Consider the following 14,430-nt stretch of genomic DNA (forward strand, 5'->3'; position numbering starts at 1 on the left):
TGAGATTATTTTTGACAGTGTGGTCAGGAAAGGCATCCCAAAGGAGGAGACAGTGGAAGAGCGACTCAATGAGAACAGAAAGAGCTGAAAGTGAGCCTACCCAAGCAGAAGGGAGAGCAGGTGCAAAGACCAGGAGTAGGGACCAGCCTGGTGCATTGCAGATCAGAAAGGAAGCCTGAGCCAAGTGAGGTTGGAGGGAAGGGAATAAACCCATCAGGGTCACAGGGTGTCATTTATTTTAATTTTTAGTGAAATGTGAATCAAATCATCCCATTTTAAGAAGGGAGTAAAGCCAGGCTCAGTGGTCATGTCTATAGCCCTAGATAACCTGAGAGGCTGAGACAGAAAGTTCCCTGAAGCCTAGGAGTGTGAGGTCAGCCTGGGCAACACAGCCAGACCCCACCTCTAAAAAGTAAATAAATAAAGGGGAGGGCTGGGGTGTAGCTCAGTGGGAGAGCACTTGCCTATTATGCATGAAGCCCTGGGTTTGAAACCCAATACAGAAAAGTGTGTGGGGAATGAGGGAATAACATGGTTTAACTTTTTTTTTTTTTTTTAATCATCTGGGCTCCTGATTCTAGTGTAGACACAAGTGGGAGGAGAGATAACAACTAGAATACTGATAGTCTAGATAAGAGATGATACCACGTTGGGCTAATGATTAGAGCTCCAGTGAGGGGAAGGGTAGAATTCAGGATGTGTTCTGAAGGCACAGCAGATTCGAGAGCTGCACGTGGAGAACGAGGGCATGAGAAGAATCAACAACACCTAAATTTTTGCTTGATTAACCAGGTGGATGGGGGGTGCAACGAGAATAGTTTTAGAAAACAATTGTGAAGTAGATATTCTACTTTGGTCACGTGAAATTGGAGATGTTTATTTAATAGACAGAAGTCATGGGGGATGATAAGATTTGAGAGCATTAGCATACAGATAGTATTTCATATCCCTTAGAGAACAGGTGTAGATAGAAAGAGCAGTACTGACTGATGCCATCGACCTCACCCCTGAGGTACTGCCAATCTCTCAGGCAGGCTGCAGTAGCTATCCAAACAATGGTGTGCTTGCAACCAACACTAGTAAGGTGAGAATAGTAATGCTCTATATGGTTATTACAAAGAGCAAACAAGGAACATATAAAATATCTAAGATGGCATCTGACAGAGTAGGTAATCAATAAAATATGATTTTTTCCCCTATTGAAACAGCTCCTGATCTTCCTAATGCACCAACCAGGTGCTACTGACTTGTTCCCTGGCTATCACGACCTAGCTAAATCTACATATGTGTATCACCTGGGTTTTGTTTCCATAAATTGTAGCTCCTTTGGTGGGACCAGTGGAAAACAAATTTAGCTGCTTCCCCCAAGTTTGATCAAACTGCATAAACTTCATTTTTCCTTTTCACCTTCTTTCCCCCCCCCCGCACCCCCCCCCCTCCGTGGGATCTAGGCAGGGTCACTTGGCTTGGCTCCAGTAGCACTATTTCCTTCTTTGGTAAAAATGAACTCTGTAGTGAAGTGCAATAGAACTCGAAACTCTGCTCCCTCAAACGTCTTTACAGCAAGAGGAAGTCTTAGGAATCACCTGTCTCTGCATTTCTCAAATGAGATTCTTGCTTCAGAGGTTAACCAGTTTCCACAATCGTTATTTGGTTAAGCCTGAGTTGATAAAGGTGAATTAGACAGATGTCTTGAATGCCAACCTTCATGAAGCTCTCTAAGGAACAGAAATTATATGTAGCGTTTCCCAGCTTTTACACGGGCTAGAGAAACTATCAGGGAAGCACTGATCCACCCCAAGCCCACACTTTATGTGTAAAAAAACCGAGGACAAGAAAATAAACTGGTTTGAGCCAAGTCCCACACAAGTAAAGAGTTCTGACGCTTCGCCTGGACCTCTTTGTTCTAGTAAATACCATCACAGTGATGAGGTTATTGTTACAAAGTTACCCCAACTTTCCACCAGCCTTCCCCTCTCAATACACTGTTTTTTCACTTTTCCTAAAAGCTGAGTTTATGAGGTATCTGTAGTGGACTTTCAGTTTGATGAGATGCCTATAGAAATCCTTTGAATTTCTTTATTTTTCTGAAACAGCCCCTTTTCCATTTATGAGAGGTTGCCAAAATAAGAACAACCTTTTTTTTTTTGCTTGTTTTTGTTTTTGTTTTCCTACTCTAAGTAGTACAAATTGGACAAACAAATCATTATTCTATGTATGGCCTCACCTTCAGCCATGTGAGACTTTGGATCTATCCACATCATATTAAATCTGTGAACTTTCATTTCTCTGGCCATTAATAGCAAAGTAGTAAAATGGGGGTTAATATTTACTAAAGCTCTGACCCAAATCCTGCAGTTTCTAAATCGGCAGAAAGATCTTTGCCAGTGATGGCAAGGATCTTGGACTAACCATCTTGAAAGCAATAGCTTCTTGTTTTTCTCATTTCTTTCTTAACAGTAAGGTTAAGCAGTGGGTAAGAAGAACAGAGCTTGGCCAAGATCTCAACTCCATTTTGCAGGAAAGGAAACTGAAATACGTGGTATAGACTCTTAGCATGTGCAAGCATGCTTCACAAGCCAGGTGCGAGGCAGGATGAGAAGCCAGGTTTGCCTCACACTGAAAGTGTGTTACCCTTCAGTAAGAGCAACCTCGGTGTCTGCACTAGTGACACAGTAGAACAATTTTTAAAAAGGAATAACAGAAAAATAAACATCCCATGAATTCACCTTCTGGCACGACAGGATTATTTTCAGTAAATATTTTTTAAATCTCCACAGTGAGGAAAGAACCATGATGAATATGGCAGAAAACGTGTTTTTTTTTTTTTTAAGAAAGGATATTCTGATTACAGAAAGCACAGATGACAGGTGAGTGATGAGACATGGGTAATACCATTTGAGAGTTAATATAAAAGTTGTGTTGGGTACATTTAATTTATATATTGTGCACTCATAGCCTCATAGGAATAAACTGAAGGGTGCCTTCAGGCACAACCTTCAATGTAGAATGTACTCACTAACCTCTAGTGAGGACAGACATCAGAGTTGGAGAAAGGCACAGTGGACATGATAAGGGGTGGAGAAATGCAAAGCCAAGTCAACATCAAGACAAGACAAAGTTCTGGAGGTGAGGCAGCAACATAACCTGAGCAGTCACATCAAATGTTTCTGTGGTCATTGCTGACCCACAGATGAGGGTTTCAGGCGTGGCTGATCTCATCTGTCTACACCAATTCTGAAAGAGAAACCTTGATCTATCACTAGTGAAGTAAGAACAGGCCACCTGACTGACAGGGCTGTCATTGGCCAGCTCAGGAATAAACTCAAAGTTCCTTCCTGATACTCTCCAGAGCTTCCTGAGGATCAGCTGGCCTCTACAAGATGAGAGGAAGACAGCAGGCCCTAGCAAGAAAGAGGAGCCTCCAGCAGACCCTTCAAACACAACTCATGCTCCTGAAGAATGTGCTTGGGGGAAGGGAAATGAAGCAAGAGGATCCAGACCTGGAATTGTGAGTGAAAGGTTTCAGACCTGAAAATACAGTTGAGTGTTTCCTCTTTGCTCAGTAAGAGGTCTTTGTGGGATCTCAGAACACGGTATCTCCACATGGAAACGGGCTTGGTCACCTTCTGGGGGCATTTTCCAGGTTTACCAACAGAAGCTTAGCAAAAGAATGATCCGACAGACTTCATGTACTCAGCAACCTCTGAGACACATTCATTTTGCTTGTATGTTTATAGTTTTGCATGTTTTGCTTGTATGTTTGTTGCATAAAAGAACTGGGAGAGCTTAGGGTTTCCCATGCACTCAGATAAAAGAGTTCAAGCAAAGAGTGACAGTGAGCAATGCTACGGAGAGGCTTGGAAGGCATCATTGCAATCTAAGACTCGATTTGTTCTGGAGAGTTCTCTATTTCCATTTCAGTGGAACACACTGGCACGAAGACAAACTTGCCATGTGATGTTTGGATTTAAGTTCCTTTTAATTCAGAAAGATCTGTTTGGTTTTAGGTTGGGTTTCTTGGAGTTCCTTATAATCAGGCACCATAGCTAGGCTTTGGGTTTGGAGGTTTTTGCTTGGTTTTCTAGTTTAAGTTTGTGAAAATTCTAGCAGAGTACCAGATATATGTAGAGATTTTTTTAATTCCTCCATTATTCTAGCTACAAATGCTTTAAAATTCCTCAAAAAATTCTATCTTAAAAAAATAAAGAATTTTTAAAGGTTATCAAATTCAGCCAAGACCTGGGAAAATAAAAAGAATGTGTCCAGAAAAAAACTTTGAACGCATCACCACACAGACACACAAACCCTGTAAAGGCAGAGTGTCCGTGAGGCATGATGGGAACAGAAAACATGATATAAATGTAAAAGCATTGAGGAGATCCAGAGTTTTATCTTCCTTTTGAAGAAGTTGCCTAACAGTGGAAAAAGGCAGGACTTTGGATTCTACTGACCAGCTTTTGAATCTCAGCTCCATTGCCACATAATTGAATGTGTAGTCTAGGAAAAGAGATGATTTTCTTGAGTTTCCATTTTCTTATGTCCAGAATGGTAAAAAAAAAAAAAACAAAAACAAAAACATACCTGTTCTCCAGTAATACCAGATTATTAAATATTTTCTACATGCAAAGTGCCAGGTATATAGAAATTACACAATAAATGAATTCTTGCCTCTCCACTTTCTTCTCTCTGAAACTGAATCATGGTATCAGAGAAACTGCCTCTGGCTCTGCACCATGGCCCAGCTGACCTCCAAACCCTACCTTACCCTGCAGCCTTTTCATAGGGGCAAAGGACTGGTGACAAATTCAAACTCTGGTTTACCAGAAATCTCAACATGACATCTGACCTGCCTGGGTTAACTGCTCACTTTGGCTTTGGCAGAGTTAGTGAGCATATATATCTGTGCTTGAGTCTCAGCTTTGCTATTTACAAGCTATGAGACTTGAGATCAGCACATAGATGTCTGGGTCTCAGTTTTCTCTTCTGAAAATTGGGTGCACCATCTCATTTCCAGCACTGCACACTAGCATACCACTTTCACCAAAAATGTGGTGACCTTTAAAAACTCCTTGCCAAGGGGCTGGGGTTGTGGCTCAGTGATAGAGTACTTGCCTAGCACATGTGAGGCACTGGGTTAGATTCTCAGTACCATATATAAATGAATAAATAAAATAATGGTCCATCAACAACTAAAAAAATAAAAAATAAAAACTCCTTGCCAACTTGATACCCAAAAGAATGTTCTTCACATTTTTATTGCTAGGAGAGAATATTTTTCATGTTTATTAGCCATGTTTATTTCCTCTGCTATCAATTGCATGCTTATGAACTAAATCACATTTTAAAAGATCCCATGAGCTCAATTCTCAAGGTGAAAATATCACAGAAGCAACTGTCTAAGTCACCTCTTCTGAATTTGACCCAGCCGTAACATTCTTCATTACTTTAAAAAATTGCAAGATGAAGAGACCCTGCAATTTGCTAAATTGAAGAGATACAGTCATCAGCAACATAGATGCATATTTGTACATGAGGTGCTTTCAATTTACCTGTCATTATTTAAAAGATGATAGGTAGCTCATGCTCTCCTAAATGCCTAACAAATCTAGAAAATCATGATTATATATTAATATTCCTTCTTATTATCACTGTTGTAGACAGGTGAAATAAATAACCACCTAGAAAAAAATATAATTTCAAAATTATCAAGAAAAATTAAGGGGAAAATACCTAAAGTCATGGACTTAGATTTTGGTGGATCTGCATTTAAATAGGGTGGGAACACAATAGCTCTGAAAAGAATAGAGATGATCAAGTTCACCAATTCTGAGTATCTGTTTATATTGATCAAAGTAATTATTTTCCCAGAAACAAACAAACAAACAAACAAAAAAAGATTCACTTTTAAGGAAGTGGTCAAAGAAATCTAATAGGAAAAGGATAGTCTTTTGAACAATAGTGCCAAGACAACATGCAAAAGAAAGAAATTGGATCCCTACTTCATGACATACACAAAAATTAACCCAGTGGATCATATACCTTTCTCTTACATAAGAACTAACAATAAAACTCATAGAAGAAACACAGGAGAAAATCTTCATGATGCTGGATTAGACCATGACTTCTTAGGTACCACACAAAAAACACAAGTGATAAAAATTGACAAGTTAAACTTTGTCAAAATAAAAGCCTTTTGTGCTTCAAAGGACAACATAGGAAAAGTGAAGAGACAATATGAAAAGGTAAAAAAATAACCTGCAAATCATATGTCTTAAGGAATTTTCATCTGAAAACTCAATAATAAAAGACAATCTATTTAAATCCTTTACCATTAAAAATAGGTAAAGGATTTAAATAGATTGTTCTCTCAAAATATATACGAATGGCTTATAAGCACATGAAAAGATGTCCAACATCATTACTCATCAGGAAAATACAAATCAAAACCATGAGACATGGGAGCTGGGGATATAGCTCAGTTGGTAGAGTGCTTGCCTCAGGTGCACAAGGCCCTGGGTTCAATACCCAGCACCCCCCCCCAAAAAAAAAAGAAAGAAAGAAACAAGACACAATTTCACATCCAGTAGAATGACTATAATAGAAAACAAAAGCAAAATAACCCCAAGTGTCAGCAGGCACGTGCAGAAATTGGAACTCTCATCTATTGCTGGTCAGAATGTAAAATATAACCACTATTTTGGAAAACAGTTCAGCAGTTCCTCAAAAAGTTAAACACGTTTTTTTTTTTTTTTTTTTTTTGGTCTCAGCAATCTGCTTGGCTCAGTGGTGCTCAAGATCCTGAGGAACATAAGGCCTGATGCGTGAAAGGATCAGTAAAGCTGTTCAAATAATAAGGTGTATGTTGCTGTATGGAATAGAGGTTTTGATGTCTTTGTCCTTTTTTGGTAGTCGCAAGGGTGAATTTTGAGATATGTCCCAATTACATATAGCATATCTGGGAATTTGCATCTCTGCCCTGTAGCTGAGTTGGACTCTTAGAGAATTTCTCTAGAACTCAATTCCACATTTAAGATTTCCTGTCAACCAGGCTAGTCTGAAACTCGACACAGAATTAACCCTAAAGATCAACTTTATTATTGGTTCATATGCTCTACAAAGATGACCAAGTCTAGTTCATTAAGATCAGTTAGAGCCAGGAGAGGTAGTGCACACTTGTAATCCCAGGAGCTCCCAAGGCTGAGGCAGGAAGATCACAAGTTCAAAGCTAGCCTCAGCATAGAGATATTCAAGCCCTGCAGCTATTCAAGCCCTCCGAAAGAATTAACAGTGAGATCCTAAGCAACTTAGTGAGGCTCAGTCTCTAAATAAAATATTTTAAAAGGGCTGGGGATGTGGCTCAGTGGTTAAACAACCCTGTGTTTGATCCATGGTACCAAAAAGAAGAAGAAGAAGAAAAAAAAGATCAGTTAGAACAATTCTAACTTAATTAGCTATTTTCCAACTATCTGGAGAAATCTGTTGACTGCTTTAATTTACAAAAGTCATTATAAAATTATTCTTACTATTCCAGATACCATGCCCCTTTTTTATGGTATACTCAATTAGTAAGAGACATAATATGGCAATGCTAGACTTAAATTCAAAGACCACTTAACTGAGCAAAACAACTGTACACCATAGTAAAACTTGAAACTATCCTCATTGTTGGTTTACTAAAGAAAACTTTGAAATACTTTCAAAAACTTGGCTTTGTGTGTTTTGTATGCTTCCATCTTTTTTCATAGTAGATCATTTTAGTAATTAGATCTGATCCTTTAGACAGAAAACAGATCAATTGATTCTAAGAACAGGAAGGGGTTGATTGCAAAGGGATAAGGGAGAGTTTTCTAAGGGATTTTTACATCTTGTTCTACATCGTGATTATGGTGGTGATTGCATGATTATGCATTTGTCAAATATCACACTTAACAGAGTGAATTTTACTGAATATAGATTCATACTAAAATAAACATGACTTTAAAAACAAAAACAAAAAAAGTTAAACATGACAGCTCCTGGGTATCAAACCAAGAGAATTGAAAACATAATCACCCCAAAACTTGTACACAAATGTCAATAGCAGCATTATTCTTAATAGCCAAACCATGGAAACAATGAATAGATACCAACAACCAAAGAATAGATACCAGAAAATGTGATACATCCAAGCAATGGAATATTATTTTGTCATACAATGGGATGAGATACTGATACATGTTACATGGATGATTTTTGAAAATATTATGCTAAGTGGGCAAAGTCTGTCACCGAAGATTCCATGTAGTGTGACCCACTTGCATGAAATGCCTTGAATAGGTATTTTCTCTCTCTGCAGATGACATAATCTACACCTCATCTGCAGAAAGAAAAAATGAAGTCATAGATTAGTGGATGCCTCTAGGAGAGTAGGGAAGGGAGGGAGGAAGGAGAGGGAGTTACTGCTTTGGGTTCAAGGTTTCTTTTGGGAATTATGAAAATGTTCTAAAATTGGATGATGAGGATGGTTGCACAACTCTGTAAATATACTAAAAGGCACTAAATTATATACTTTAAACAGGTGAACTTTGTATCATATAAATTATATCTTAATGCTATTTTTTAAAAACTTCCAAAAACAGTGCTTAAAATAAGGACCTATGATTTATTATATTGATAAAATGATTGTAAATATTGGTCAAAATAAATGTAAAAAAAATTACTGAGCACTTGTTATGTGCTAAGTCATCCTCAGAGTCTTTACAGACATTAACTAATTGCTTTCCCAACAAACCTATTCAGTAGATACTATTATTCTTATTTTACAAATTAGGAAACTAAAGCACAGAGATGTTCAAGTCCCCCAGCTACTAAGTGGTCCAGGAAGAATTAACAGAAAGTCTGCATTTTTAAAACAAAATATGTACCAACCCTGGAATCCAAAATGTTGGTGAGAAAAATGTCTGAAATTGAGATTATTGGGGACATTTTTAAGTGTGATAAATAATGATAGAACCTAAGAAAGCTAGTGCCCAAGAGGAAAAGAGAGAGTTGTTACCTCAGAGGACATGGGTGCAAGATAAAAGGTTGTGGGTGGTGTCACCACACCCCTCCCTTGCCCAGTATACAGACTGTGTTACACACAGATGGTTGTTGCTAGAGGGAGTCCCTGCTATGTTCTAGTTCTCCTATGATCATGAAGAGTTCTGCACATTACTATTGTATGCAAAGGATCCAGACCACCAGGTGGGAGTGAAAGGTGAATCAGGGTGGCCCTGGCTCATGAATTTGGGTGAGTCTATGCCCTCTGGACACAAACGAGAGATCTGTAACCTGAAGTACTTAAGTAGACACTTCCTAAGGTCCCTACTGGTTAAAAATCTCACTGAGCTTCTAGACTAATCTCACAAACATTTTGGCCGGTGGTATGTTTACTCACAAGCAAATCTGCCTCAAAGTTATTTCCAGGAATCTCTAAACAGGCTCTTTTTTTTTTTTTTTTAATTTTTTATTGTTGGCTGTTCAAAACATTACATAGTTCTTGATACATCATATTTCACAATTTGATTCAAGTGGGTTATGAGCTCCCATTTTTACCCCATATACAGATTGCAGAATCGCATCAGTTACACATCCATTGATTTACATATTGCCATACTAGTGTCTGTTGTATTCTGCTGCCTTTCCTATCCTCTACTATCCCCCCTCCCCTCCCCTCCCCTCCCCTCCCCTCCCCTCCCCTCTTCTCTCTCTGCTCCTTCTACTGACATTCGTTTGTCCCCCTTATATTATTTTTCCCCTTCCCCTCACTTCCTCTTGTATGTACTTATGTATAACTCTGAGGGTCTCCTTCCATTTCCATGCATTTTCCCTTCTCTCTCCCTTTCCCTCCCACCTCTCATCCCTGTTTAATGTTAATCTTCTTCTCATGCTCTTCGACCCTACTCTGTTCTTAGTTACTCTCCTTATATCAAAGAAGACATTTGGCATTTGTTTTTTAGGGATTGGCTAGCTTCACTTAGCATAATCTGCTCTAATGCCATCCATTTCCCTGTAAATTCTATGATTTTGTCATTTTTTAATGCAGAGTAATACTCCATTGTGTATAAATGCCACATTTTTTTTATCCATTCATCCATTGAAGGGCATCTAGGTTGGTTCCACAGTCTAGCTATTGTGAATTGTGCTGCTATGAACATCAATGTAGCAGTGTCCCTGTAGCATGATCTTTTTAGGTCTTTAGGGAATAGACGGAGAAGGGGAATAGCTGGGTCAAATGGTGGTTCCATTCCCAGCTTTCCAAGAAATCTCCATACTGCTTTCCAAATTGGCTGCACCAATTTGCAGTCCCACCAGCAATGTACAAGTGTACCCTTTTCCCCACATCCTCGCCAGCACTTGTTGTTGTTTGACTTCATAATGGCTGCCAATCTAACTGGAGTGAGATGGTATCTTAGGGTGGTTTTGATTTGCATTTCTCTGACTGCTAGAGATGGTGAGCATTTTTTCATGTACTTGTTGATTGATTGTATGTCCTCCTCTGAGAAGTGTCTGTTCAGGTCCTTGGCCCATTTGTTGATTGGGTTGTTTGTTCTCTTATTGTCTAATTTTTGGAGTTCTTTGTATACTCTGGATATTAGGGCTCTATCTGAAGTGTGAGGAGTAAAGATTTGTTCCCAGGGTGTAGGCTCCCTATTTACCTCTCTCATGTTTCTTTTGCTGAGAAAAAACTTTTTAGTTTGAGTAAGTCCCATTTGTTGATCCTAGTTATTAACTTTTGTGCTATGGGTGTCCTATTGAGGAATTTGGAGCCCGACCCCACCGTATGTAGATCGTAGCCAACTTTTTTTTCTATCAGACGGTGTGTCTCTGATTTGATATCAAGCTCCTTGATCCATTTTGAATTCACTTTTGTGCATGGCGAGAGAAAGGGATTCAGTTTCATTTTGTTGCATATGGATTTCCAGTTTTCCCAGCACCATTTGTTGAAGATGCTATCCTTCCTCCATTGCATGCTTTTAGCCCCTTTATCAAATATAAGGTAGTTGTAGTTTTGTGGATTGGTTTCTGTGTCCTCTATTCTGTACCATTGGTCCACCCGCCTGTTTTGGTACCAGTACCATGCTGTTTTTGTTACTATTGCTCTGTAGTATAGTTTGAAGTCTGGTATCGCTATACCGCCTGATTCACACTTCCTGCTTAGCATTGTTTTTGCTATTCTGGGTCTTTTGTTTTTCCATATGAATTTCATGATTGCTTTCTCTATTTCTACAAGAAATGCCGTTGGGATTTTGATTGGCATTGCATTAAACCTATAGAGAACTTTTGGTAATATCGCCATTTTGATGATGTTAGTTCTGCCTATCCATGAACAGGGTATATTTTTCCATCTTCTAAGATCTTCTTCTATTTCTCTCTTTAGGGTTCTGTAGTTTTCATTGTATAAGTCTTTCACCTCTTTTGTTAGGTTGATTCCCAAGTATTTTATTTTTTTTGAAGATATTGTGAATGGAGTGGTTGTCCTCATTTCCATTTCAGAGGATTTGTCGCTGATATACAGGAATGCCTTTGATTTATGCGTGTTGATTTTATATCCTGCCACTTTGCTGAATTCATTTATTAGCTCTAATAGTTTCTTTGTAGACCCTTTTGGGTCTGCTAGGTATAGAATCATGTCATCTGCAAATAGTGATAATTTAAGTTCTTCTTTTCCTATTTTGATGCCTTTAATTTCTTTCGTCTGTCTAATTGCTCTGGCCAGTGTTTCGAGAACTATGTTGAACAGAAGTGGTGAGAGAGGGCATCCCTGTCTGTTCCAGATTTTAGAGGGAATGCCTTCAATTTTTCTCCATTCAGAATGATGCTAGCCTGAGGCTTAGCATAGATTGCTTTTACAATATTGAGGTATGTTCCTGTTATCCCTAGTTTTTCTAGAGTTTTGAACATAAAGGGATGCTGTACTTTGTCGAATGCTTTTTCCGCATCTATCGAGATGATCATATGATTCTTATTTTTAAGTCTATTGATGTGGTGAATAACATTTATTGATTTCCGTATATTGAACCAGCCTTGCATCCCAGGGATGAATCCTACTTGATCATGGTGCACAATTTTTTTGATAAGTTTTTGTATCCGAGTGGCCAGAATTTTATTGAGGATTTTTGCATCTAGGTTCATTAGAGATATTGGTCTGTAGTTTTCTTTCTTTGAAGTGTCTTTGTCTGGTTTAGGTATCAGGGTGATGTTGGCCTCGTAGAATGAATTTGGAAGTTCTCCCTCTTTTTCTATTTCCCGAAGTAGCTTGAAAAGTATTGGTATTAGTTCCTCTTTAAAGGTTTTGTGAAACTCTGCTGTATACCCATCCAGTCGTGGGCTTTTCTTAGTTGGTAGTCTTTTGATGGTTTCTTCTATTTCCTCAATTGATATTGGTCTGTTTAGGTTGTCTATATCCTCCTGACTCAATCTGGGCAGATCATATGACTTAAGAAATTTATCTATGCCTTCACTATCTTCTAATTTATTGGAGTATAAGGATTCAAAATAATTTTTGATTATCTTCTGTATTTCTGAAGTGTCTGTTGTGATATTGCCTCTTTCATCCCGTATGTTAGTAATTTGAGTTCTCTCTCTTCTTCTCTTCGCTAGCATGGCTAAGGGTCTGTCGATTTTGTTTATTTTTTCAAAGAACCAACTTTTAGTTTTGTCAATTTTTTCAATTGTTTCTTTTGTTTCGATTTCATTAATTTCAGCTCTGATTTTCATTATTTCTTGCCTTCTACTTCTTTTGCTGTTGTTTTGCTCTTCTTTTTCTAGGATTTTGAGATGAAGTATGAGATCATTTATTTGTTGGTTTTTTCTTTTTTTAAGGAATGAACTCCAAGCAATGAATTTTCCTCTTAGAACTGCTTTCAATGTGTCCCATAGATTCCGATATGTTGTGTCTGTGTTTTCATTAATCTCTAAGAATTTTTTAATTTCTTCCTTGATGTCTTCTATAACCCATTGATCATTCAGTAACCTATTGTTCATTCTCCAAGTGATGTATTCTTTTCCCTTCCTTCTTTTATCGTTGATTTTCAGTTCCATTCCATTATGATCAGATAGGACGCATGGTATTATCTCTACTCCTTTATATTGTCTAAGAGTTTCCCTGTGACATAATATATGATCTATTTTTGAGAAGGATCCATGTGCTGCTGAGAAAAAAGTGTAACTGCTTGATGTTGGGTGGTATATTCTATATATGTCAATTAAGTCTAGGTTATTAATTGTGTTATTGAGTTCTATAGTTTCCTTATTCAACTTTTGTTTGGAAGATCTGTCCAGTGGTGATAGAGGTGTGTTGAAGTCTCCCATGATTATTGTATGGTGGTCTATTAGACTCTTGAACTTGAGAAGAGTTTGTTTGATGAACATAGCTGCACCATTGTTTGGGGCATATATATTTATGATTGTTATGTCTTGTTGGTGTATGGTTCCCTTGAGCAGTATGTAGTGTCCCTCTTTATCCCTTTTGATTAACTTTGGCTTGAAATCTATTTTATTTGATATGAGTATGGATACTCCTGCTTGTTTCCGAAGTCCATATGAGTGATATGATTTTTCCCAACCTTTCACCTTCAGCCTATGTATGTCTTTTCCTATCAAATGCGTCTCCTGTAGGCAGCATATTGTTGGGTCTTGTTTTGTGATCCATTCTACTAGCCTGTGTCTCTTGATTGGTGAGTTTAAGCCATTAATATTTAGGGTTATTATTGAGATATGGGTTGTTCTTCCAGCCATATTTGTTTATTTCTGTTACTAAACATGGTTTGTTTTCCTCTTTGATTATTTTCCCCCCTTTAGTGTCCTACCTCCCACTGTTGGTTTTCATTGTTATTTTCCATTTCCTCTTCCTGTAATGTTTTGCCAAGGATGTTTTGAAGAGATGGTTTTCTAGCTGCAAATTCTTTTAACTTTTGTTTATCGTGGAAGGTTTTAATTTCATCTTCCATCCTGAAGCTTAATTTCGCTGGAAACACAATCCTTGGTTGGAACCCATTTTCTTTCAGTGTTTGAAATATGTTATTCCAGGGTCTTCTAGCTTTCAGAGTCTGTGTTGAAAGATCAGCTGTTATCCTGATTGGCTTACCCCTAAATGTGATCTGCTTCCTTTCTCTTGTAGCTTTTAAAATTCTCTCCTTATTCTGTATGTTGGGCATCTTCATTATAATGTGTCTAGGTGTGGGTCTCTTATGATTTTGCACATTCGGCGTCCTGTAGGCTTCTAGGATTTGGGGTTCTGTCTCATTCTTCAAGTCTGGGAAGTTTTCTCGTATTATTTCATTGAATAGATTGCTCATTCCTTTGGTTTGAAACTCTGTCCCTTCCTGTATCCCAATGACTCTTAAATTTGGTCTCTTGATGTTATCCCATATTTCTTGGATGTTCTGCTCATGGTTTCTTAACAGT

At 38.1% G+C, this 14,430-nt stretch overlaps 1 protein-coding gene and 1 non-coding gene across 2 annotated transcripts in view; both read left to right on the plus strand.

The window, feature by feature from the left end:
- The first annotated feature begins 3,365 nt into the window (after positions 1 to 3,365).
- The window catches only part of Gramd2b (GRAM domain containing 2B), a 125,159-nt gene continuing 114,094 nt past the window's right edge, over positions 3,366 to 14,430 (plus strand). The window contains exon 1 of the mRNA XM_046460243.1: positions 3,366 to 3,511. Coding sequence (XP_046316199.1) covers positions 3,384 to 3,511 — 128 coding nt within the window. The 5' untranslated portion in view covers positions 3,366 to 3,383. The remainder of the gene's footprint in view (positions 3,512 to 14,430) is intronic.
- Positions 6,468 to 6,540, plus strand: Trnal-cag (transfer RNA leucine (anticodon CAG)). The gene has a single exon. It is a non-coding gene; the product is annotated as a tRNA-Leu (tRNA).

Source organism: Marmota monax, unplaced genomic scaffold, assembly GCF_021218885.2.
Source record: "Marmota monax isolate L192 unplaced genomic scaffold, Marmota_monax_Labrador192_F-V1.1 WCK01_AAM20220418_F8-fsc00006, whole genome shotgun sequence".
NCBI lineage: Eukaryota > Metazoa > Chordata > Mammalia > Rodentia > Sciuridae > Marmota > Marmota monax.